We start from the raw sequence: 27,281 nt of genomic DNA, 5'->3' as shown, positions 1-27,281 counted from the left end.
TTTATGTTGACCACAAGAGGGCAGCAGACACCACTCAATAGCATGTGATGGCTTGCCAGTTCAACAGTTAGAACAAGTTTAATTTAGTCAGTGCTGTGACCATGAAGACATGCTTTCACAATATGTCAGGGGAAGAAAACAATACATTTTGTAACAAAAATGATTCAAATATGCAAACAAACAAAACCACAGTCACTGAGGCAAACAGACCACAATTTCAAGAGGCGTTTCGTGCAATGCGGCCGCTTCTGAGCTGGGCTCCCCTACTGTGGCCCACTGCTATGGGGAAAGAGAGTCACACACATCAGCCTGGTTAGCCTGGAGGAAGAAACACACAGTTAAAGTCCATGTGCAAGGCCACAATGACAAGAGCCGCAGGCTGGTACACTGTGCACAAAGGACAATGTTAGCCACAACAACCAGTTTGTTTGCAGAGCGGTTTCAGGTCAGCTTGGCAGAAAATGTACATTTGACAAAACACATGAGAAAACTAAATGTCACCCTGTCTTTATTCATTTTGTGAGGAAACACAGAGGTAAAAACACAAAGAAATGTGTCTGCCACAGGCCATCACATGGGCTATGATGAGGGTGTGATGATATTTGTTGCTTTGTCTGTGTCTGCATGAAAACAGGCCCACTGAAAGACAGAAAGTAATGTGTATAGTGTGATCGACAAGTGGTTGTCGTGCACAGAATTTTACTGGCAGCGCTCCTCTGTGTTTACAGAAATGTTGAGTCTTGTATTGCTGTGCTATAAAGCCCTTGTAATTTAACCATTGCTCCACTAAGAGGAATAAAAGCACATGCAATCAAACCTCAATACAGAAATGTCTTGCAAATGTGGGATTTTAATAATATAGTTAAATGCAGCGGACATATTTAATTGAAATGCATTGGGCTGTTGTGTGCTGTTTCTTTATTTTCATTGATCAATTTGAACAAAAAACATTTCTCAATTTTTCTTGTATGCTTACCAAGACTGCTGAACATGCATGTTTGTTTGGCAATACCCTGCTTTGCATTCAGACTGTTACACACATTTAGAAATTTAAAGAATAAAATTGATAAAGAAAACCTTTTTAGTGGGATGTCTTCTTTAGCTATTTTGTGTCATTGCCAAATCTGTGGCTGTTAAGCAGCTCCATTTATTGAAAACCCTGAAATATAATCAAACATATGTGGAATAAATGTATTTATGTTTACTTGACTGGGGTATACAAGTACATAATGAAAGTATTTTATTAAAATGCACCTATATCATAGTGTGCATTTGACAGCTGCATCATTCAACAATTCTGAATGTCCCCCTGGTGAGGCCTTTTAGAACCAAACAGGTGAACATTAACACACACTGTATATTTATTTATGGGGCATCGGCTTGCTCTTTCTCATAAATAATTGCTTGTTTGTGTTTTTCAACCCTCAATAAAAATCTTCAGGCCCTATTGGCTGCCTCTATTGTTCAATTTTGATAACAACAATCAAAACAACATTGCGGTGGGTGAAGATCAATAGCTCACTCCACTCTGCTGCCATCACAAGCACAATGAAGAGAATAGCCGGAGTGAAGAAGCATTCCAACTCGATCATCAATACGGTTCATGATCTTTGAGAAAAGAAATGTTCCAGGAGCAATGGTTAATAGTGTTATTTTCTTCCCACATTGTCACAATGTCCATTGACAGCCCCAGCACACACACACACACACACACACACACACACACACACACACACACACACACACACACACACACACACACACACCTGCCCTGCAGCTGTGTGTTGTAGTGTCCCTCTCCTATTAACCAGGTTGCCTTAGAATCAATAGAAAACATAAAGAGGCTTAATCTTTTCAGGTGCTCGGTGCTGATTGCCTATTACACAATAATAACACACCTTGAATCCCATGGAGCATGAGAGAGAGGAACACAGTCAGCTCATCCGCACACATTACACACTGCCACAAACAGTCACACAGTAAATCTACAGGTTTACAACTGAACAGATGGTGTTAGCGGTGGCGCTAGGCCTTTATGAGGGGTGTTAGCTGACGTGGTGAGAGAAATTCCAGCAGAAACAGTGGGATATCAGGGGATACAGTTTATCGCCTCGTGGAATGAGACACTGCTGGTGTCTCCTTTTGTAGACTATGGTCTCCAGTCCTCTGGTATGCAGCTTCAGGTTATAGAAGTTCCATAAGACTCTTCTCCGAGGCAGAATAACAGCTGCTGCAGTATTCAACTCCAGTAGAGGACAAAGTGAATTATAAGCCTAGGTTCTGGGAGATGAAGTGGAATAAACACATCCTCAGAACCGCACATGATCAAAACCACTTGCAGACAGACACAGCTTTGCATTTCAACAATCAGCAGTGATAAACAGTCAACATTAATGAGCAGTTATGCAGTTTTTATTTTCCACATTCACTGATGTCCTGTTGTAAGTCATTAGATGTTGGGCTGTCAGAGTCACTCCTTTAGAAAAGCCCAAATGAATTCCAGTGATGTGGATGACTGGAGTCTGGTTGTTGACGCTGGCTGTGTTTCTATAAACTGAGCCAGCAGGACAGGTGGAGGATCTGGGAATCAGGCAAGTCCAGTACTGGAACCAGGGCTACAGACGGACTGGACTCTCCCAGAGAGCTTCTTAAACTTTCTTCAAGTCCTGGCAGGTAAAGACGGAGAGGAAGATAAGAGGGTGAGGGCGAAAAAAGAGGGAGGCGTTAGTTTCATGAGAAGTTAGGTTGGAGTTGGACATTAGGTTCCATTATAGCTGCCCCACTGGGGCTTTCCCAGGACAGAGGCTGCACTTAACCCTTCGACCAGGGATCACAGGCCTATTTACAAATTATTTGCATTCTCAAATCCTTGGCAGATTGTAGCCCCCCCAATCCCCCAGTCCGACTCCCTGCAATGCAGACATACGGTCAGCAAGGACTGAACTCTAAGCTACCCCTCCCAAACTCACACACAGGGCCATATACAACCAAACACATATACACAGAAGAAAGGGGGGGGGGGCAACCCTGACATGCCCTTTTGGACAATTCAGCAGCTTGTTGAGGGGGGTCTAGTGCAATGCATCCTCTGCTCCTGTTGTGTTGGGATGTTAGGAAGCTGTGTTGGGACTACCTCTCCGTTTTACTGGAGCCAAGAGATGTTGTTAGTGTGTGTGTGTGTGAGTGCGTGTGTGGCCGGACTACAGACGGGCAGTGGACATGTGAGAATTCATTGAGCGTCTCAGAGCCTGGTCTTGATGACAGCCTGTCTATTTAGCAGCAGCCCGCTGGGATGTTGTCCATTCCCTCCTCTGCTCTGTGCACTAATTGGTCACAAGTGTTCCTGTCTCATGGTTGACTGTCCTGGCTTATTCCTCACCATGCCGAATGGTACTCGGGTGTGGTCACTGTGATCTGGCATAGAAGGGAAAGTATGCTACACTTTAGTACCATCACTACAGCAAATCAATCCTTTTTCACCAACCACACCTGTCTAATATGACAAATGCCGAAATGTAATTGCTGACAACTAAACCTGGGTCTCAGTGAACAAACACAAACCAATGCTCTTAACATCTACTACTGACATCTATGTGAACTTGCAGAGCGAGAAATCGGGACGCAGAGGTTACGTGAGCGGTTCAGCACTATTTAATAAGCCTCATTCTCATTCATTTGAAGCACACGCAGCATGCCAAACATCCTTACAAAGAGCCCACACACCCTAATTAGCCAATATGCACTACAGTTTAAAATACCCCCACTGAACACCGGCCTTTTTTGGAGGGCATTAAAAGCCTAAATATGTGTTATCAGAGCATGTGGTGCTCCCTGGGAAGCAGGATCCTCTCTGAAGATGGCTAGCTGACAACTGAGTGAGCTAGAGAGATCACAGACAGGATGGTTTTGTTAAGAGAAGAAACACACCCTTCATCACACCTTGCGCACTAAGCCTGTTTTATGTCAGGATGTTTTAATCTTTGTATTAACAGATAGGAAATAATTGCACTCTCTCTTTGAGAGTGTCTTTCAGGGTCTGTGTACACAGACATGCCTGCTTATGCATGAATGAGAGACATGAGGGGGGTGAAGGTGACTTGAGTGACCAGGCAATTTTGCGTTCTTTTGTTTTTGCTAGTGAAAAGCGAGAAAAGACAGATCGCTTTTCTCCAGTCCCTATTAATGCTTCTGTAAAATCACACAAAGTTAAACCAATCCCTGGTCTCTCAGCCCCCCCTTTGGGCTACACGGGGCGCCTCATTGAGAGGCCCAGTGGACAGAGGCTGCAAGATTCAAAAAGCCATCACATTAGCAATGGGATGGAACTAAACCATCTCCCCAAGAGGACCAGCCATTATTCTGCTTCACAGCGAACACACAGGGAGTTGAAAAGGTTGCTGTTAAATCTCTGTGTTTTCAAAACCAAACCATTACTAAAACCAACAACTCCCCTTTATGCTAAACATCAAAAGCCACTTTTGTTCAAACTGATTGATAAATAAATATTGTAAGGCTAAGTGAATAGAAGGAGGGGTGTAAGTGACGGCAGTGGTAAAAAAGGAGAGAAAAAGGAGGTTCCTGAGTGGAATGGTTGATGCCTGCTGGGCTTATGGGGCTTTTAAGCGGTGGCCAAGGCCCAGAGCCAGTGGTTTTTAGTTGTGCTACACTGACTTCCAAACTGGTCAAATTAACCGGTAAACGAGGAAGTAATTAGCAAGTGTTGGCTCATGAAAATTGTTCATTTAGTCCAAGGAGAATGAACAAAGAGGATGAGGGGCTGGGTGTGTGCAGTAGAGCCATGGAGAAATGGAAAACGTCCTCCCCCAAAGCAGCTACAGTCAATAATATCATATCAACAACAAATGAGAGAGGTTGCAGTGATAAACCCACAAAGAAATATCACCCAACTCTGTAGTTCCTCTCAGCTCTACAGAGGTTTATAGTATCTCTTAGCTTATTGTATTGGTTTTCCCGGCCCACACCTGCTTTGGTTCACTCTCACCGCTCTCAGCTGTTGAAGAAGTGAACATTGTGGAGCATTTAGCCGATAACTAGCCAGAGATTTTCCTCAGGAGTTGGTGGAGACCGAAACAGAGCTAAAAGGAGAGTGAGTATTTTAAAAGGTGAAAACATGTCGATGTTGTGTTCTCGGTTTGTTTCAGCCACCCCCAACTGGCCAAAATCAATATGGAGGATTTATATTTAGACATCTAAACGCATTTGATTTTGATAGTTAAAATAATGGATTTCTTTAATCACAAGAGCTTATTTAGGCCCTTCTTTAAAAGTTTTTGTTGAGATGTGGCCGTCTATAATCCAAAGAACCTTTCGATCGTAAGTAACAAGTTGAGACAAGATGTTTAAAGGTTTCATTTGGAGCATATGTCATGTCTATCAGCTGTGAATCCTAACGCAAGTAACCCAAGGGTGGGGTTGGGGGTGGGGGGGGGGGGGGGGGGGGGGGTGCAGTCACATTTTGCTCCAGTGTTGTTGTCTGTCTGCGCGCTGACAGCAGCAGTTCTGAGGCTGTGACTGCTAGCGCCAGAGGTGTTACTTTTCCTCCTTTGACTTTTTGGATTCATCACCCGATGAGCATAGGCTGTGACCCATAAAAACGCCCATGGGTAAGCTTCCAGGGCTTGGCTGTGCGTGCAGGGTAAGGTAACAGATTCCAGCTCAATGATGAGTCAGTAAATGGTTTTAGGGGAGCAGTCTGTGCAGTCAATAATCAAAGAAACATACATTTCAAGGGTGAAGATTGAGCTTGCTTTTGCTCCAGTAAACCAATGCCCCAGTAACACAGTTAATGGTTGGTTTTTTTTAAGATAAACTAACATACTTTCTAAAGAGAAGCATCAATAGTTCATTTAGATTTCAACTGTGCTAAAATGTAGCACATATTTGCGATATCTACATCTATTTGATACATTTTGCATATCAAATTCATATTTGAAATATCTGAACAAGATTCCTCCTCATTGCTCGTTGCTCTTCTTCTTTTGTGGATAATGAGAAAAAATAAATGATACGCATCATAAATCGTGAAACAATGTTAATAACAATTATATAATAGGGTAACAAAACAAATAGCACTGTTCGTCTGTCAAGCATATCAGCACATACTCAAAACGGATCAACCTTTTTTCCATTCATCACTGGTTACCATAATTCACATCCTCAAGAAGATGAGTTATGTCAAAGCTAAAAATGACAGAAAGATGGCTGGTTTGGCACAGATTCCAAAATGTTAATTGACTGCTTCAGCGATGACTTGACAACTGAGCCTGTGTGATCGATGTGCTCCTCGCCCTTTTCCCTCCGAGAGATATCTCTTAGGATAAAACAAATACCGTTCCACATTTGCCTTGACGAGGACCCAGAATCCTGGGAGCAGGAGTTGGTGCCGCATAAAAGTGTAATGATGACAAAAGACTGTGCCAGCTGCTCGGGTTACTGTACACAGTGCAGACACAACAAATGGATTACAATAATTAAACAGGAAGAAGTGGAGATCCTCTGGAGAGACTGCTTCCTAGAATATCTTATGGAGTTTACTTAACCAATGTCAGCTCAAACTTTCTTTGAAAGGAGAGTGCAGAGAGAAACGGGCTGTCAGTTTGTTTTCATTAATAGAGTGATGTGGAGCTCGACTTGCAAGAGCAGCGTTGCCGTCAACAGAACAGCGTATTTAGGATAAATCCTCTTAATGAGTGTAAATATTAGATCAATCCAAAGCGTAGCATGTGTAGTGTCTTGAGTGGGAAACAAAGCAAAATACCTTGAACGGTCTGCTGTGCCAGTGAGTGGCGGCACTTGTAGAACACCCTGGCACATAATGACACCAGCTCAGCATTCATCCTTTCCGTGGCTTTCTTGAATGTAGCGGCAACTGCGTCTGTTACATCCTTCACACCCGTGACCTCCTGGTTATCGCCAGGCACAGCCAGGGACAGTGAGAGTGAAGCACTACACATGTCGGCAGACATCACAGTGTGGCACTCTATGGATACACATGCCACCTTCGTAGTCATGTGACAGGAAGTCCTTTTGGTGGGATCATCCTGAATTGCAGTTACATGAAGCTCAACAGCTGCACCCTTGGGTAAGGCTGGTACCACGATGACCAATAATGGCGTGGGTTTGAGCTCAGGCTCCCACAGCAAGTCCTGCAAAGCAGATGGAATTTAAATGAACTGGCTGGCAAATTATATACTGTTATGCTACACACTACAATCAAATGTATGGCCCTCCTGCTGGGATGCATGCTGTGTTCTTCTGACCACAAACACTCCTCCATCAACATTAAACATTATTGTAAGGCACATCATAAAAATTCAACCACACAGCACCAAGACAGGCTTTTTATGTGACAGATTGACAGACTATCAATTAACATGAGATTGTGAGGTAATAATAGTGTGTACAAACTATTCAGAAAGAAGCCACACTGCTTGCAGCCACCCTAAACAAAACACACAAATGCATTCTCTGTGAGCTGCATTTGTTACCATGACAGGTCCTATCCAAGATGACTTCTCACCTTTCTAAGAAGATCACTCACAACATGTTATGGCAGTTTCACCACACACATTTAGTGGAAAATGGCCTCAATTTCATCTATAGAGCCAAAATCTCTTTATTTTTTTTCTCCTCAGGACTGAGAGCCATTAGCAGTAACAAAATGTCTTGGAGCAGTGCTACAATGTGGCCCTCTAATAATACTTGGCTGTGGCTTCATCTGCTAATGGGAGAGAAATGAGTGTTTTATATAACCGCCATTTCAGTCGGAGTCGATAGGGCAAAAACACTTAACCCGCTTTTCAATTTGCTGGATCAATTTTCATCCACTTACACCCCACTTCGTAAGTGCAGAATAATAACAGGTTACTTACATTTTATTTTGATATTCACTCACAAAAAAAGGAGAAATCATTGACAAGAGCAGACGACAGCCTCTTTGTCCCTTCAACAGACAAACCCGTCATGACCCAATCAGCCATATTCACTGAGGCAGCACTTACCTTCAGATTAAACTTTAGCAAACGCTTAATTGTGTATCAACAACTAACCTCTTGCCTTGGAGAGTGAAAAAAACATGAAAAAAGCAAGTGTCCTGAATGAGTATCTGTGCAGTGCAGGGGTTAAGATTTCTTCACTCTGCTGATTTTGAACCTTGCTTGCTGTGATCAACAATAACAATCACAAGAGCAGAGAACAATAGCCGTGTCAGCACGGACCTCTTTGCATGTCAGACAAAGTGACAGCACATATACGTGTCCTATGCTTTGATAAATGTTATATTAGCACTTCTGGCACCGGCTAGGTATTCTCCTAGAGGGAACTGCTCCTGCACTTGTCAATAGTGATTGAACATGGACTAGAAAGTGGGAACTGGGGAGAGAAGTGACAGGACAGGGGGTCCTGCTCAGCCAGGCTTAAAGGCCACCCTGCAGGCCTTGGGTGCAGAGGTACTATACCCAACCGACCATCCACAAGGAGATCAGGGGACTTCAGCAGTGCAGCTCCAGCCTCTGGCAGGACTTAACTGTCACGGCACAGTTGCTGACTTTTTGTCAGAGCTGTCGGGCGAGGTTACATCAGTCCCTTTTTGTTTCATTATTAATGTAGCCACCAAAATGTTACATTAGGTGGCAGGTTTGTTCAGCAGTTCTGTGGAACTAAATGTGCTAAAGATGCATCATTGTGTGTGTGTTTCTGTATGTGCATGTTATGTGTACGTGTGTGTGTGAGAATCAGACTCGACTGTGGTCAGACCTCCATTGCCCTGCCAGAGGATTGAGAAGGGGAACACTGGCTGACATCCCTACCTGACCAGAGATCATTTATTAAATTAATCCAATAAAACACAAACTTTGATATATGGTGGAGCAGAGCGCTGGAGGGGCATGTTGGGAGGGCAGGCCGGTGGCAGAATGTGTGTGTGTGTGTGTGTGTGTGTAGAGGGGTCAGTTCTGCTCTGCACCAGCCACTTAACACAGTCCATCTCATTATTTCATCCCACTTCAGTTCCAGGGCATGCAGTCATTCCCCCAGTGCTCTCTCACTCCGTAGGCAGCAGGTAAACGCATAAAGTCTGGATCTGCTGCGCTCAGCTCTCTACACTGATGGGGTGTGACCTGCCTCTCCTTATGTTTGTTTTCTTTCTCCCCACTTTCCTCCCTCTAACTCATGTCCGTGCGCCTGAAGCGTGCGGTGGGTTGGAGGGCCGAGAGGCGTGAAAGCCGAACGGTAAACACGGTAATAAGGAAGTGGTGTAAAGGCGGGGAACAGCGGGGAGCTGATGGGACTGCGCTGCTTAGCCAGTTCCCCTACATTTCCTGCCCAGCGGGATGCCTTCAGCATGTGGCTCATGTCTCAGCACTTACTGTAGTGCTGTCAGTCTGCTATAATATCCCTTCCCATTCACTCTCTTTTTTTAAGATTCCGCTCTGAAGCTTGTCAGAATGTTTGTGTAAATGAAACACACAGGGCCATGTCAGTGGGGTGAGGAAAAGTTTAAGGGTTTGAGGCCATTATAGAACCACGGCAGGGGCCACAGTTACTTCTAAAGTCCCAAGTAAGCATGAGAGAAATCATTTAAAAAGGGTTTTTACTTTGGCATACAGGAAGGCAACTTCCCACACTGCAAATTCAGTATTATTTAATTAAATTCATTACCAATCAACATTTCAACAAACCCAATAATTTCTTTAAAAATCTTTTGTTTGTTTATGAATAATGTGCGAAAATAAATAGTAAAAATGTAACCTTAATAACTAAAATAAAAAATATATTAAAATCTGCTTTATGACAATTTTTTCCTTTTTGACATGTTTTCAGAACCTGTTATTGCTGTACTAACAAAGGGACGTCTGTTTAACATTTATTGACTCATCACATCAACATCTCCCTGTTCATCAAACCCATTGCACACACACAGACAAGCAGGCTCTTGGTGGTTTAATGCACCGTAAATACAATTTCACACTTGTAGCGACTTCAGTATGCTCCCAATTAACCCTGCAAGCTTCTTCATCCACCTGATTAGAGAAATTATCAACGCACAACAACAATATGGCCCTGTGGCTTCACAGACACACTAAACACTGGTGTTTCTATCATTTCACTTCAAAGTTCTGGTGTCATATATTTTTTTTATATGAAAGTGTACATAATCCAACATTTAACAACTGGTTTTCAATCATCCATAACTCAACCACATAGTACATGTTGTGCCCATGGTTTCAAACTAATTGACTCAACACAAAATGCAATATGATTTATTTAAGTACTTAATTCGAGATATTTAACTGCATTTTTTGTCAATGACAGTTTAGGATCAAATATTAAACACAACTTTCCCATTTTATATTTATTTTTTGAATTTACAATAGTTTTTAATTCAAAATTAAACACTTGAGCACATTAGATTATAGAAATATATTAGATTTCTTCCTTATATTAACATATTGTCTTGTCTGTCCTATTTTCTTGTTTTCTGGTCTCTCTTTCTGTTTTAGTTTCTCCTTTTCTTTTTTCTTCTCTTTATTGATTCTGTTTTGAAAAGAAGGGAATTAACTTACTTTCTAATTTATACCTAATGCCTGTATGTTTCATCTCATAAAGCTGCCTGTATGTGAAGCAAGACTCTTTTTGCTAATGCCAGCCAGTGAGGTTAACTCTGTTGTCTGTGGGAGTCATGTTATCAGCGTTTGACCTGAGTTAAACATTCTAATTACAGTCAGTTCAAATGAGCACCGGTGCTTTGTATAATCCCCACCCCAGGGAGAGAGCATTTCACCTAGTTTAGGATGAAACAGTAGCCCCCCACCACAGCCGCTATCCTTGAAGTGGAAGAGAGGAGAGAATGTGAGGGCCAAGTTGGGAAGTCACACCAAGAGGATCTGCCTCACAGGCAAATAAAGAGTGTGTGCTCAGGTTAGTAACCCACCACCTCAGCTGGCTCTATCCTTAAGGGGAGAACTCACCTGCTTACAGATGGAACTGTCAATTAGAGCTGCTTAATCTGGGAATCAGTTGAAAATAAAACATGGTCTTCTGGTGGCAATCCTGGATCAGGTAACTGAGACGGAAGCACAACAGATGGACGATGTTGTCCATCTTCAGTGACCTCTGATATGGGCTTAGTCTTGTGACCTCCCAGAGCATTGCCCTTGGTTAGCCTTGTTATCTGAACGAGCCATTCTGCATGCTAAGTTGACGGCATACTGGCGACGCTTTCAAGATGTATTCCACTGTGAGTTACAATAAAATACACACTATCTCTTCACTGAGATAAACTGAACTGTAGAATATGTATTTGAATTCAGAAATTGTAACTTAAAGGCTTTGAGAATATGAGTGCTGGCCTTCAATAACATATTTAGAATTTGATATATACTGCTAGAATTTTGTGGAATTGACACAAAGTTGACATCCTCTCTTCTAATCTTTAACACTGCTCACCACTGAACAGAGCCACATGTTGGAGGTGGGCTCCTGGCTCTCTCCCCGAGGCCCTATTCCCATGGCTAGAATTACTGTGGGAGGAGAAGGGCTGCCAGGGGAGACTGGTTCCCCTATTAGACGTATGGAGCAGGGGTTGTAAGCTGGGGCGGTGGAATAGAGGGAAGGATGGAGGGAGGTGGCAGGGAAGAGGGGTGAAGAGGGGGATAAGCTGCTCTGAGAGTTGAACGGAGCTCCAAAATGGTGTGTGGGGGCAAAGGATTAGGAAAGCTCTGAGGAAGACATCTGCTTCTGTGCCAAGCTCCACATTATCAAAGACACCAGCGTTTCCCACATCATCAACTTTTCATGAGCGCACTCACTGGTAAATATCAGTCGCAGCGGCTTGCGTCTCAAGGGGGCAGCACGGGGCGAGGAACTTTTCCTTATTTCACAATCAGAAAACACAATTCTGAAAGGCCTCTCTGAAAAACTTGGATACCATATCAAGTTTCTCTTCTTTTACTTATTCATCGACACATCCCACTGTCTTAATGCATTAAACATGTGTTCATTCTATGTGGGAGTAGTATCGTATTATAAGTATGATCAATATTTCCTCCTTTCAGCCAGTCGTTGCTTTTCTTCTTAACCACTGGTATATATTCATAAATCAAAAATCTCACTCCACAGAGGCTGACCTTCTCTTCCTCTGCAGCCCACAGCATGCTCTCCCAGATGGACCTGATGATGGGGATGTCTTGGTGTCTTGTGATGTAGCAGTGGGCCTGGACAACATGAGCTAGAGTCAGGTTGCTGATCACAGCCTCCAGAACCTTCTTCACATAGCTGAAGGACAAATGGGCCTGCATCCTTGTGCCAGCTTTCACCAGCTGCATGGTACATGGGACCAACGCAATTTGGCCCGCACAGAAAGCAGACTCATCAACCTGGAGAAAAGAGCATAGAAGAAAAACACAGCAGTGTTATTACAGTAAACCCAATATTAACAGTCTAGAGCCAAACTATAGCAGCTTGGTGAGGGTGTACTTTGTACTTCACCAAAGTTATTACAATTTATCCTGAGGGGAAAATGAATGTCTGTACCGCCAAGCGACTAGTGAGGATAAAAACAAGTAAGAGGTACCGTTTTCTTAGGATATTGCTGCTCTATACTCCAATGCTTGAACATATTTATATCATACATTCACAAAAACACACAAGCAAAAGGCTTACATCTCTCTACTTATCCATGCTTGACACTAAATTACAGCCATGAACTGATCTGGTAGGGTAGTGTTTGGAAGTGAAATTAACAAAAGAAATACAGACTTATTGCCAAGGGAAAAATCTGCCCTTCAGTGCCAAAAAACCTGAATCCGAATCATAAATGATAAAAACAACAACTTGATGACATGTATATGCACACAACTATAGAAATATATGTATATAAAACCCCAGCAGTGATTGTGCAAATGTGTCTATGTAGTAAAACCGGGTTAAAGAAAAAGTAGAAAAAAATAATCTAATTAATGTCATGAACTATGAACATAGTTCAACCAAAAAAACTAGATGAAAGAATCAAGTCATAAAACTCCAAAATTAGTTTTTTTTTCTCGAGTACAAATATTCATCAATGAGGTGCTATAATCAAATTAACATTAATTATAAGTGTATGTTTAAAGCAGTGTATTAATTAACAAGTTTCACCTCTACCATTTATCAGCATCTTATCACCAACAATTCCTATTTCACAAGCATGTGTTCTGTGAAAAGCCTGCCAATGTGTCTCCATTGCACAAGTGTTATTTACAGTGTGATAATAAGCTCAATTCTCTGTTAAATACCTCTGTTAGAATTAAGCTTCTCGTATAATGAAACCTGAAAAAGAATCTATCTGTTTAATGCAGAGAGATGAGTGCGGATGAGGGGTGGCATTAAGGAGGTCAGGTCTTTAGAGACCCTGTGGCTCACCAGTGTTTGAGGTTAGATGTCATTAGGGCTTAACACTAGCTGCTGGTCAATGCAAATAGCTGTTGGTGACGTGTTGATAATTGCTGGCCTATGCAGGGACCTTGGAGCACATGCAGATCTCCAGGGAGGATCAAGAAGGCCTGAATCAATTGATACATGGCCCGAGACAAGGTCCTTCACTGATTAGCAAAGACACAGCCAGGGGTGTCATGTTTCACTGTGAGATTACCAGAGTTAGCATGGACCAGATGTATTACTCAAGACTTAGCACCCTCTCAACCAAACGTCCTCTCCCACTCATTTCAAACAAGCCTTTTGTTTTCTTTTCTTGGTTAAGTCTTGGTCCTACACTGATAGGCCAAGACACAACTTGTTCAAAGAAGGAAAACTGAAAACTGAATATTTTTTTCTTACCGAAATGTATGTCTTTAATGGGATACTAGCAGAACAAGATGCTATAGCTGCACAAATGTTTAGCTAGAGAGCAAACATGGTCATGGCTATTTCTATAATCAGATGGGTTTGCCATGATCCCCAGCTCCTGGGTTCACTTGTCAACTTTGATGAATCTTCAGTTTCCATCTCTGCTGCTCCAAATTACTGGGACAGTGCGGGAGACAAGAGATGGAGGGAAGACGGGCGCGAGTGAGTGAGGGGGAAGAAAGGGATGAGATAAGGCCCTCGCTGCTTTCAACCAGTTGGATCAATCACCAGATCATTTACCTGCGAGCACAATCTACCCGAGCTCCTGCATTACTATGTCTGCCGAACATAAAAGCCAGATTCCCACACATCAACAACAAATTGTCATTGGCATTCCATTTATGAGCCATCAAATGCCATCATATCCACTCCAAAAAAGAAGGGCTCCATCAGGTTGGCCAGAATCTCTTAACAAGCTCATCCCCATGAAAAGAGCTCACTCCACTTTGAATTCATAAAGGCCGGCTGCCATTTGTATATTTGAATATCAAAAGGGGCTAGCATGGGGCCCCTTGACTGTTAAAGGCATACTCCCATAGCTTCTACCAAGCAGGTGTGTGATGATCAATTATTAAGGACCCCGCTCTGGTTACTCTTAGTGGGAGGTGGAATTGGGGATTTGGGGGTTTGTGGTGGTGGGGGGCACATTTTTCTCTGGTGAACCTGGATGGGGGAGAGACAGTGGAGAAGGGAGAGCGAATACTATTTACATAAAATTAACAGTTCAAAAGAATGAGTTCACACACCAATCAAACTTGTTAATTGACTGTCAATGGTGTGTCCCTGAATATACAACACAACTACATTATTCATCTTAGGCCCTGACAGGGAAGACAGTCCAATTTGCATCGGCGTTCTAAACGTGATCAACAACCACAATGCCACATGCATTTTTAATAGGCCAGAGATGGGATCCTTTAATATTCATAAGGGTCAAACAATTGCATATGACATTAAACTTTCTATAACAAGGTAAGTATTTTTCAAATGCTAGTCTTAGCAGTCTAAATGGCCCACAGAGAAAAGGGTGAATCAATACTACGTTTTCTGTTCTACTGCTTCTTAAAAATGTCGGATATTTTCTGTCATAACTTTAATGATTTTCAGAAATTTTGGGTTTTAGTAGCTGCCTTTTTTTAATTATATCTCAGGTCATTTATTCCATCAGAAAAACATTTGGACAACATTCATATCACAATAAATATCAAAGCAGAATCTCACTTTTGATATTTGATGAATTCAAGATGTTTCTACTTTGTTCCATTTAGTCAACTGCTTTTCTTAATCTCCCTTTTTAATGTTTGATACAATAAAAAAATATAATTACTCTAAATATAAGAAAAGCAAACAATATCGCATTATCTCTTTCTGATAATTTTGTCATTACATGTTTCACATTGTACAGTGAATTAATGATTCATTCTGAGTGATCAAGCAGCCCTTAAAGTAAAAATAGACCACAACACACTCTTTCCATCTCAGTATTAAGAAGCACCCTTTTGTTCATTCTTTATCAACTTTTATTTCAAGGCTAAAAACGGCATCACTTTTCTAATAAACCCAACGACGAGTCCAAAGGTCACCATCCCCAAAGACATTCTCTCTCTCTCCATCCCTGTGAGCTGCAGACAGAAACATATATGTAAATGTACTCAGGGAGCGCCTGGCTGTGTCCGCTTCCAACCCTTAACGGTGTCTCGTTTCGGGCTGGTGTGTCTGAGGTGTTTCTAATTGCAGTTTTTGTCAAAGAGCTTCCAGAGATGACCAGACAGTGCTAGACTATATTCACGTTGGTGTTGGAGCCCTCTGGGCCCCCATCGTGTTGAGGGCGTCTCCGAGTGTCATTAGCTGAGCTTTGGGATGGTATGGATGAACTGGGCTGGCCTAGATAAAATGACCTGGTATTGACGAACAGTCAGGTTTTTCTGCCTGGTTCCAAGGACAGAGAGAGGTGGAAAACTGCTCCACCGCTCCTATCAGATATGCTAATGGTCACATTTCTCCCCATTGAGACCTCATGCATAATTTAACCAGGAAAATGATAACACAAAATGTGTAAAATAGGTTAGATTAATATGGTGTAACTTTTCCCTTATGCAAGGACACATGTAACCAAGCTAAAAGGGTAATGGCAGCACAGTATCAGCTACAGGGTGGGTAATTAAATTAAAAATGTAATTCATATTTGTAATATGTCCTTTGTTAGTTGTTACTACATCTTTTTGAGTGTTGTTTACAGCCTCATCAGGAAGTAAGGGTAAAAGAGTTAATTTTCAGGGCACCATGCTTTCCAAGTCTGAGCTAAAACTTTTTAAAGATTATTTTTGAAAGTTGTATGCCTTTACTAAATAGTCAATAGTGAATATAGACAAAATGTTAAAGGAGTTTGACATGGTTGAGTAGAAAAAGCAAACCAAGGATGCTGCATTTACATTTTATCTTCCATTCAAAACTTGATTTGATGTACAAACTATAATTTATTTGAAATGGGACACTCTTTGGTTTACTTCTAATCCCTGATGGAACATTCTTAATACATGTGACAAATTTCCAAATTTCTATCTTGACTCTTTAGTAATTTTCTTCTTTTCTTGAATATTTTAGGGTTGGCAAATCGCTGAAAATAGTTCAAAATGTGGGGATCAAAAAACAGAGGTTGAAGTTCTGTTGAATGTATTTAAGTGCATATATTATTTCTGCTTTTTGGCGGGGATTTGATTTGGAACGACTGTTTAATCCTTGTGTGGTGGATGGCAGTTTGTCAGGGATGTGTGCTGTGATTTCATCTTGAACTGGCTTCAAGTCTGTGGGGCTCTTTCAGCATTAGTGCATTCAAAGCAGATCACGTCTGGGAGTGGGAAATGATAAGAGATGGGCTCATGTTGTGCTGCGCCCTGAGGAAATCCTGCCTCTTCTGACACCTAATTTCTACAAATACAAACCTTTCAGGAGAACCACAACCGTTCTTCCCTCTACAGAATCTCTCCCCATGTTAGGCTTCTCATTTAAGGCTTCATGGGAAGGGGGAGGCAGATATTTGCCTTTTTTATTCCCTCCTGTTTTTTTTCCCAGTATCTTTATTTTTTTCTTCCTGTTTGTGCTCCAGTTTGAGCCTAACCCCTGTATGCTCAACTGTCACACAAAATCAGTGTTACTTAACGGCGACATAAATAGCCGTATGAAGTGCACAAAGAGAAAGAGTGCAAGTATAGGGCATTTCTGAATGCATTCTCTCAGGTTTAAAACTGCACATTTATTTTAGGAAACAAACTATATGTTCAAAACACAAGGTTATTTTGATGACAAATTTAGAAGTGTACTCAAAATTACACAACTACAATGAACCATTGTTGAGGCAATGTGTGGTCAGTCTAAGGGACACTGGCCTATCCCCAACCCCCACCTTCTCCAAGCTTATGTTTATTTTTCTGTTGTGCCTGTATGTCTGCCCTCAACATGCCCACTCTATAGACACTGAGCCGTGTGGAAGAGTAACACTGTCATGTCAGCTCTGGTCAACTTTGTGGTAGTCAGGAGCTGCCGCTCAGTACTATAACCAAGGTCAGAGGAGCCTGACTGTTGGATGCTCAGGGAGACACATCAGAATGCCAACAGGCATGAATAAACAATAAATATTTCCACAATCAAAATATATATTACCACAAAATAAAACACAATAAAAATGTTGATCCAATGTGGCATGGTTTCTGTGTTTTGTTCTAAATTGACTGTTGCTATAATTATGTAAAATAAAGACAAAGGATCAAATAAAACATAAAAAAATCCTCAAAGCTAATAAAATTGTCTGTTGTTGTTGAGTACTGTGCCACACCAGAGCTGGGCTATGGATGAAGAGTGATGGAGGGGCATGGTTTTTCATTGCGTTAGGCAAAATGCCCTGCTGCCTTCAACTGTCCCGACCTCATATTTTTTGACAAATTGGTTTTGAGGCTTTTACGACTGATGCACATATCGCAAAAATCATTTCTGCCAAGCTTCCTCTATGACCTGCCCGTGGGATATGACAAGCCCCTCCACGCATCGCTCTATCAAACCGAATCTTTCCAGGACAATGCAAATTATGACAAATTCCATCATCCTGCATTATGCGCTTTCCCGCTAATCTCCCTAATTCGAGAGAATCGGGGAGGGTCTCGCTTTTTCAGCTGAGGGGCATGTTGTCTGATTGAATGATGCTGAAACTGCAACCCTCAACCCCCGTTCTTTCTCCCTTCCCAGCTGTGACCACCTCGTCTCTTCTGTCTTTTCATATTTTTCCTCTTTTTGAAGCTCCATCTCTTGGCCTGGCTGATAATGGATGCAACAAACTAACCTGGGCACAAAAGAATGATGTCAACACAAAATGGCACAACCATTAAAGCGTAACTATGAGAAGTGGTGAAGTCTGTGTGTGTGACAGGGTGTGTGTGTGTGTACGATATGAAGGATAGGACCACAGTGTGATATGTCTATTCTGCATAAGACATTTTGAATGTCAAAAACAGAGCAGCCTGCAACCCAACGACATGAAGCTGCTGGTTCCAGAGAGAAAAGTCCTCTGCATCCACATTCAAAACATACACATACACACATACACATACACACACACACACACACACACACACACACACACACACACACACACACACACCTCGTCTTTTCTGCCCTGTTGATACTCTGTAGCTTGTAATGGACACAACATGTAGTTCAGTATTCACAAGTAAAATATGGACAACACACAAGCGAAAAAAAGAAGAAAAAAAGAAAGTCAGACAGACTAAACAAGATGGTAACATGCAGTGGAGAGCAAATAGATGTAGTCCCTTCTGGTCTCAACAGATGGCAGTATGGCTGCATTAAAAAGGCAGCTGGAGTATCAACAATGCTGTTCATACACGGGCCACTCAATCCGTGGACAGACTGGCTAGACATCATCGAAGTCTTCTTGGATTTTCTTACTTTTCTTTTCTTTTTTTTGCGAAGTCAAAATGTTTGCATGAATAAACCACAAATTCCACCACTTGAGATCCATTAATATGGATGGAGGAAAACTTGGGGGGAAATGATAAAAAATAGCCTCTGTATGTGGTTTCCATTGCAATATCTACACAAGTGTTTTTCTATATTATTTTTTATCATCAAAAAATGAAAATCAAACGTAGCTGAAATGTGTCTGTTAAAATAATAAACTAAAATGAAATTAAAATCTAAGAAGAAAGATTTTCCATCTACAAAATCCTTGCTTATACGTACTTTGGAGTTGTTGTAAACATTTTATTTTACTGTAAAAGTGCCCCAGAGATAATAACATCCTCACTATAGCAAAATGATAAAATACACTGTACTGAAAATGAACCGAATCCCTGCTGAAAAATAGAGCAAATATTAACATTTGTGTCGGAGCATCAAATTCAACTCAATAAATTTTGACATGTGGAAAATATTGTGTACTCTATTTTATATTGAATGAACTCTTACCCTGAGCATCTCAACTACATTACATTACCCAGCCTTACGGGGCCTGACATCCCCTTACATAATAAATCCATAATATCAATAATAAATATATATTAAAAGTGAACATGCTGATATGTCTGCAGAAAAAAATCAGGGGATTGTATATTATTCATCTGCAGCCATTTTTACCTCACTAAAACGTGTTTTGATGACAATGGCATTTGAAAAATGAATGACCCAGGTTAAAAGTTACTACGCAGAAGAATTGCCATGTCAAATTTTTTGATGAAGCGAGTGGCCAAAAGTAAATGGAGTGTAAGCGCTAACTCTTGTCTGACTCATCTGTAGTACTGAAAAAAAAAATCAGCTAATAAATGAAGACAAAATGGCAATGCTCGCAAACTATTGCATGCGGATGTAATAATCATTTCTAACCAGAGGCGCTGACTGCCACTTTTAATGTGTGCAACTTATGGAATCGCAGAAACATAGGAGAGCATAACAATTATAGAAACCATTTATAATAGCAGTTTCCTAAAATACACAAGCGACAGTACAGGGCTGCACAGCAGTCAGTAAGGGAATCTGCTTCAGTAACAAGCCGTCTCTAAAAGCCACTCAGTCTGGGTGGGTGACAATCAGTGTTACAAACACTGTGTTGGTTGGTAACATATCAATCATTTATTGTTATATATCATTTATTATGTGCTAACAAAACACTATTAATACAATTCTAGACAATTTAATTGAATTCTGTTTGGCTGATAACTATACGTCAAAAATATGAAAGAATTCAGTTTTGTATTGTGCCTATTTGCCTATGTTTAATTAAATGTACAGCTAGATTCCTCTAAAGTTTCTGTGTTACTTGTTTTGAGTAAAACATTTTGGCTATGAGTGAAATGTTGAAAAGTTAGGCTGTTATATTTCTCCCTAACGCTGTCCCCTATTAGTTTCTGTATGTCACCACACTAGTATGTGTGTGGCAAATGGCTCCTGTATTGTTCTGTCTGTATTTGCCACACAAGTATATTTCACAAGGAGCATCATCCAGTCCCTCCCCATCTGTGTGTGTGTGTGAGTGTGTGTGTGTGTGTGTGTGTGTGTGTGTGTGTAAGCCCTGTCAGCTATGCCCTCTCGTCACTGCAGAGGGAAAAAACACACCCGGGCAGCTCTGAATATAGTGGCTAGTTACCATAGTAATGGGATGGTCATACGTCTCTCCTCTCTCAGACAGTGATGGGAGTGGACAGGACATGGCGCTATGCTTTTTATCTATGCATTTGGTATTCAGTTATTTCATTCCACAAATAAAAAGCCAAGCCACTGCACCTCTCCTTTTTCTGTATTTAAATTGAGGGGTAAAATGGGAAGTAAAAAGTTGGATATGGGGGTAATAATTCACACATGGGACTACAAATAATGATGTGTTTTGACTGAGTGTTTGTGATCGCAGTTGTAACAGCGCAAATGTCTTGGCATATATCTGCTGTGGTGGGATCTTTATACGACGCTTTTCAGATGCCTCCTTGATATCTCTGAACCGTTTGCCCCTCCACTGCTCATCGGCAGTGACAAAGTGAGAAGAAAACAAGCGCACACACACACACGCATAGACACTCATGTAGCGTGTGGTCGTCTCAAATTAAAAAAGAAAAGAGTAATCCATTTATCAAATAAAATCATATTCATACATCATTACTGATTACATTCATCTACATCCCATTAAATGGTCTAGTATATTCTATTGATATACTGTAGCCTCAAAAATATTTACATAATACTTGTTTACACAGAAAGTAGACGGACTCGGATGGGGGGGCTGACCATTCACTAGAGACACCAGAGCACAGTTCTCTTAAGGCTTCCCAGGTGATTTAGGATGGTTATGTGGGACACGTACACACATTACTTATACAGCATATATTTACATGCATATCTCATATAGGTGTATCTCCGCATCATTCAGTATGTAAAAGAGGAAGAGGGGTGATGGCTGTGGATATCCTGTCCTTGCTCCCCATGGCTTGTTGACATGAACCAAGGCAGTCAGGCACCAATAATACATGAAGAGCTGTTCAAAGGCAATTAGGATCAGTTGTCAGGGCCGGGCCCATTAATGAGTGGGAGTGTGGCAGGGGCCGGGGTGGGAGCACAGCGCCGGCGTACGCGTCCGCGTGAGAGTCGATGCACTCTGACAGATTCAGTCCTTCCCCTGTCCTCGCCTGGTACAAGCTGATACCAGTCTGTCCCCACGTGGTGCTGCAGAAGCAGCGGCACAGGATAATGTATTAAAGAACGCACTGACTCCCGAAAATGACCACCGCGATGGCAGGTCAGCCTCTACGCAGTCACAGCAGGAGAGAAAAGGGGGGACGTGGGGCGTGTGGGACAGGATTGGGAGGAACATAATTACCTCCTCTGCCGTCTACCACTTCCCATAAAACTGCCCCCTCATCAGATTAAAAACGTAGTCCGATATGACCTCTCACATATATGTGTACACATTTACAGGCACAAGTGCCCAACCCCCGACCAATAGCTCTAACAATGTCCCAGGACAGCGCTATGACCATGTGTCAACGCAAATATACATCTTGCTATGGTAAGCAATATTAGTGGAGGGGGAAAAAAAATCCCTGTTTTCCATACAAGAGTATGCAGACCTGCACACGAGCAAAAATTTGCCGACAAATGTTTAGGTGCTGATGGTTTAAGATAACGTGTGTTTGAGCAATCGGCCATTTTGTTTGTCTTTGCTTACATCTTTTTCTATTTGCGAGTCAATCAAAGCGGATTAAATGCGGTATATACCCGTCCTGTCAGTCACTCATGAGTGGGCTACAGTCTTCACCTGTGACTCATTTTAATGACCAAACCAGTTTACCTTGTGATACAGCTAGAGCCTTTCACAAAGAGCTCACAGGTGTGTGTGTGTGTGTGTGTGTGTGTGTGTGTGTGTGTGTGTGTGTGTGTCTGTGTCTATGTGTGTATAAGACCTGGCCTCGGGGCATACAGCCGACAAGCCACTGCAGTAAGGTCTTACTGGGTTTGATCAGTATGTTTTGTGTGTGTCCAGTTCAAATGAAGACAGTTGACCCCAGTGTTTGGGTAGGATGAGTAAAGCCTACAGAGACAGACTCAGGTGATGTACAGAGACAGGAACTGAATCGATGCTCGCTGGGGAAAGGCTGTGAGGTGAAACCCGACTGTCAAAAACCTTTCTGACTCTCCCCAGACAAAAGGTTCAACTCATTGCACACAATTCAGGCATTCAGGAAAGGAAACAACGAGCCTATTCTACTTGTGCCTTCAGTGAAATGAAAAGAAAAAACAAATCTGTGTTAACATCCACCACTGCAACTAGGAACAAGTGACTACAAGTGCTGAAGAACGTAGTTTTGAGAAGCTTTCAATCTCATGACTGCTCAAACCGCTGAGCCTTCAAGACCTCATTTTTCATCGACTCAATTACTCGACAACTGTTCCCCTCCTGGTCCCACCCCTTCCTCCCTGCCTCATCTCCCCTCCTCCCTGGTTGGAAGTGATCATTTGTTCTTTATTAAAGTTGATAACATCCCTTGCATTGTCTGAGTGTGCACGCTAGCGAGCCGCCCCTACTGTTCTAGCCTCCAGCGCTTCGTATTATTGGTGCATTATTTCACGCATGCCCTCCTCTTTTATCAAGTGCTTTTGAAGTAATGTTAATAGACTAGAAAATTGAGACATTTATGAAGAATGGGCCGTGTTTATGAAAAAATCCATAAAGTATGACAGGGGAGAGGTGAGATAAAAGGAAGGTTTTAATAGATTATGGCAAACAGGGGAGATGCGTCAGATGCTGACAGGCACCTCCTCCGAGATCTCTCATATTTTATGGGATTAATTTTGTTGTATTAGAAATGAAGTTAAATGTCCCAATTAATCTGTTCGTGCTGCATGAATACCTCCCCGAACGCAGATGCACGCACACACACTGTTTTTTGGCTAATTACTCTTCTGTGGTAATTGAGGAAGATGTAGTCTCAAGATGTAAAGGAAGTTTGGGGAGATGGCGTGGAGGGGGGGGGGGGGGTTATTTGATGTGATGGAGGAGGGGGCTGCTGAATTGTGCATGTTGACTCTTTTACAGTAGTGAAACATTCTGAGAACAACAAACCATAAAACTAAAGCACTTAGCTTAATTTCTGCTATTCATCACTAACATTTTTGCTCTCTCACTCACCACACTAGCTCATATTCATCTGTCAGCCCTTTGATTGTTCACCATAAACCAGTGCTGCTATCTTCACAAACTCTTTGTGTGCTATGTGTTCTCCAACTACATTTTTTATAGAAATCACTGTAATATACCAGTATGTTTCTTTTAAAACACAGATGGAGATTAATAGGTTAAATATTTATATTAGGCAGCAGTCTCAGATGCATACCACGTAACCACAAAGTATGGTCAACTTAGTTTGTGGATCTTGCACACATTTTATTCTCTACTGTCAATTATCTTAATAAGTCCTGAAAGTAATTTATAATACTCTCTATATGCTATGTTGTTGACGGAAATAAGCAAAATCTAAACAAGGCTCCAAACAAGCAGAAGAAACTTCTAGCTATGCTCTTCTTTTGGTCTGGTCCTACATGGGTGGCCCAACCTCAATATGACTCAGCTTGACCTCTGAATTTATCATCAAGAGAGTCAGACAAAGTTCAGCTCATTGTTTTTAGACATTAAGTCTCCTGAAAGAAGATTATTCAAATTCTACAACCCGCCACAGTACACTCCTCTCTTTGACGCTAATTGGCAGTGTCAGATCCACTTCCCTCCTGATGCCTCACAGTCCACTTTGACAATTTTCAAAATCCAATGCAAATCCTATCGCAGGCTTGTGCAAGACGGTCTTCCACATTATTGACTGTCACTCACAATTATGGGAATGAGGCAAGGGGTTAGTGTTCACCAGCAACCTGAGGCTAGAGCAGTCAGCTCCCAAAGCACACCCTGCAGAATCTGATCAGTGAGTATAATTTCCTCGCAAATATCCCAGGGGTGAGCCACTTACCTTAACAGGAAAGAGGAGATGTTTAACAGCCATTCAACCGATAGTCCTCCTATTCAGACCTGGTTTGGCTTTTGTGTTTGCCTGTGTAAATGTGGCTCCAAAGGGAATGTGATGGAGCAGGAAGAATTAATCTAAAATAGATGTGGAAAACGTCCTGCAGTTTGAGACTCCTGTTGTTACCTCTGACTTCAGTAAATGACGGGTCAATTTTTTTTTTCCATCTGGCAACTCATATGTGTAATTGTCTGTTAGTACAAATGGATTTCTGTGTAAAAATATGGAACATTGCTGGCTAAAGAAACCAATTATTTTTTTCCTGCTATTATCTTAATGCAACGGAATTGTTTAAAAGCTCCTTTTACGAAACAACTGACAGAAAATGCAGTCATAACTTTTATTTATTTGAAAAGCATGCCATTACTTGGCTTTTGTTGTAATGAGAGAATTAGTTTTGATATTTTGCAACAAAAAAAATAGTGGATGTCTGAGAGCATCTTTTGTTCTCAATAAATTGATGTATTAAAACAGTAAAATGTCTGAGAGCATCTTTTGTTCTCAATAAATTGATCTATTAAAACAGTGAAATGTCTTATATCTTAATTAGATTATGCAAATTGTGTCTGAACAAATGACAGCAAAATTTGCATTAGATCTCTGATAAATAAGATAGAAAAACAAAAAACAGCGGCAAGAGCTTTGATAATGCTGCACTCAGAAATGATATACTACAAGAATACATGTTATGGTGAATACAACCTCTAAACACGTGTCAATCAGGAATGGAACAATATGAAACGGTGTAAAAACAAAGCATACATTAAATCACTGTTCTTGTCTTTATAGCTTGCGGCTTTTACCTAAACTACCGGTATATCATACATTAACATACAATACACCAAGAGGCCCGCAGCTTTGACATCATAAAGGTTAACTAATTCTTTAAATCAAGTCAGATCTGAATCTGTCAGCTTGCCAGGCCAAGTTGACAGTCAGTCAGCTTGCCATTCCCGAGAGCTGAAGCTGAGAGATTTGACAAGCCAGGCAGATAGATGAATAGATGGATGGCGTCTGAAGGTCCAGCATCCATCACATGCCAATCCCTAATGCCGTTCCACTCTGCCTTCACCAGACTCAGCCTTTCAATGCGGAAACCTACTGTAATCACATCCTGCACGACCAGAGTGCATGGCCTGTCAGTAGCCATGTGCTGTCTCTCAAACCACTGGACACTTGTCAAAAGAATAAACTGGTCCCAATAGAGCTGGACGTTGATCAGTTTATAGCCCTATTTGAATACAGCGCATTCAAATGGTTGGCATTACTACACTTTGTCAATATAACCAACAAGAAAGTTAACACTTAACCACAATTATTCATCAAAGGCGGGTCTCAATTATTTATTTTATCCTGCATTAAGTCATTGCCCCTTCAAAGACCTCATCACAAAAACAACTCTGCTGCACAAAACTGATTACGTTCTCTGGACATAATTAAGATCACAAATTCATCTTTTAATCATTTCAAGTTCAACCCCCCCTTCCAACCCCCGTGTAGAGCCGGATCCTTCTTTTAATTACCAGTTCTTTTCCACAGACAGTGAACGTGGAGGGCTCCAGGTTATTTGGTCTCAGACGGCAGCTTTTCCGTCTCTGTTGTTGCCAGAGCCCTGTCACCATGGTGTCACACGGCAACAGTCACCAAGGAAAATTGTCATTAAGATGGAGTCAACGTACTGGTGAGAGGAGGGGTGGCACAGCATGCTTGCTCACAGCAAGGGGGTAATTGTATCAATATGTAAAAATCTCTAGCTGTACTGAAGAGTTGTTAATACATTTTTGATCAAATTAAGTCATTGTAGCGTGGAAGAGGAGCAGACACACTGAGAGGCAACACAGGGGTCGTGTGAAGCTTTGTGCACAGCTCTGAACAAGCAAACTCCTCTCATTGTTTTCTCAAATTGCTTTGGATATGAATGATCATTAGAGGTATGAGAGATCAGGCTGTTTTCCAGAGGCAATAGCACACGCCTACAACTGACTTCAATTTCATGTCTCAATGAGACTCCATTGAGGAAATCAAGTTAAAAGCAAACCTGATTCTGTAGGTTACATCTCAGGAATCCAAACCTCTGAGCTTCAGTGACACACTGGTGAGATATGCCGTCAAGCTCTCAATGAATGGGTAATCCACACATGTTCTCACTCATGGACGGATTTGGCTGCAGGATCAAGGACAGTGTGGAGGAGATGGACGCTATCCTTGTTGACAGTACCTTGACAAGTGTAATCCCATATAATACACACTGGGTAAACAAAACACCAAGCCAACCGTGCAACCACGGCCCACACTTCCTCTGCTCAGCCTTTGAATTTGACATTCTTCCTGGGTTTGAAACAATACGAAAGAAGTTGTATTCGTAGCTTTACAAACAAGTGCAAAAATGGATACACACTGCCCACTATAATAGGGATACATATTTACAAGTATACATAAAAGTAGTAATGAGAACAAACTATCACACATAACAACAATCACATGCATCTGCTTGCATGCAGCTATACATAAACAGAGCCAACAGAGACAAACACAGGGTACTGCACGTAATCGGAGACACTTTAATTGCTTTGTAAGAGTCAAGCACAACAAAGCATCATAAGAATCACCAGCGAGATGCATCATTCATCCAAGTAATCCATGGTAGTTCTCCATTGATCTATTAGTCACCTAAAATATAAAGTAATAATTGCTTTGCTAACAATGACGCAAAAGAAAAAAATATGTCTTGTTTCTGGCTCGGCCCCTGAGACAAGGATCAAGGGATTCAGTGGATTCAGTTTCACTATCATTTGCAATTATTAGCCAAAG

The 27,281-nt window shown here is 41.6% G+C and overlaps 1 protein-coding gene across 1 annotated transcript in view; it reads right to left on the bottom strand.

Moving 5' to 3' along the window:
• Positions 1-112: 112 nt before the first annotated feature.
• Positions 113-27,281, bottom strand: part of dph6 (diphthamine biosynthesis 6) — a 55,903-nt gene continuing 28,734 nt past the window's right edge. The window contains exons 13-15 of the mRNA XM_068718108.1: positions 12,147-12,395; positions 6,779-7,166; positions 113-2,666 (exon numbers count right to left, since the gene is read on the bottom strand). Of these exons, the coding sequence (XP_068574209.1) occupies positions 2,548-2,666; positions 6,779-7,166; positions 12,147-12,395 (756 nt within the window). The 3' untranslated portion in view covers positions 113-2,547. The remainder of the gene's footprint in view (positions 2,667-6,778; positions 7,167-12,146; positions 12,396-27,281) is intronic.

This window comes from Cebidichthys violaceus, unplaced genomic scaffold (genome assembly GCF_023349555.1).
Source record: "Cebidichthys violaceus isolate CVI_PGR_0920_01 unplaced genomic scaffold, fCebVio1.0.p SCAF_22, whole genome shotgun sequence".
Taxonomy (NCBI): Eukaryota; Metazoa; Chordata; class Actinopteri; order Perciformes; family Stichaeidae; genus Cebidichthys; species Cebidichthys violaceus.
Note: the sequence above shows the minus strand (reverse complement) of the source record. Positions and strands in the feature narration are given on the sequence as shown.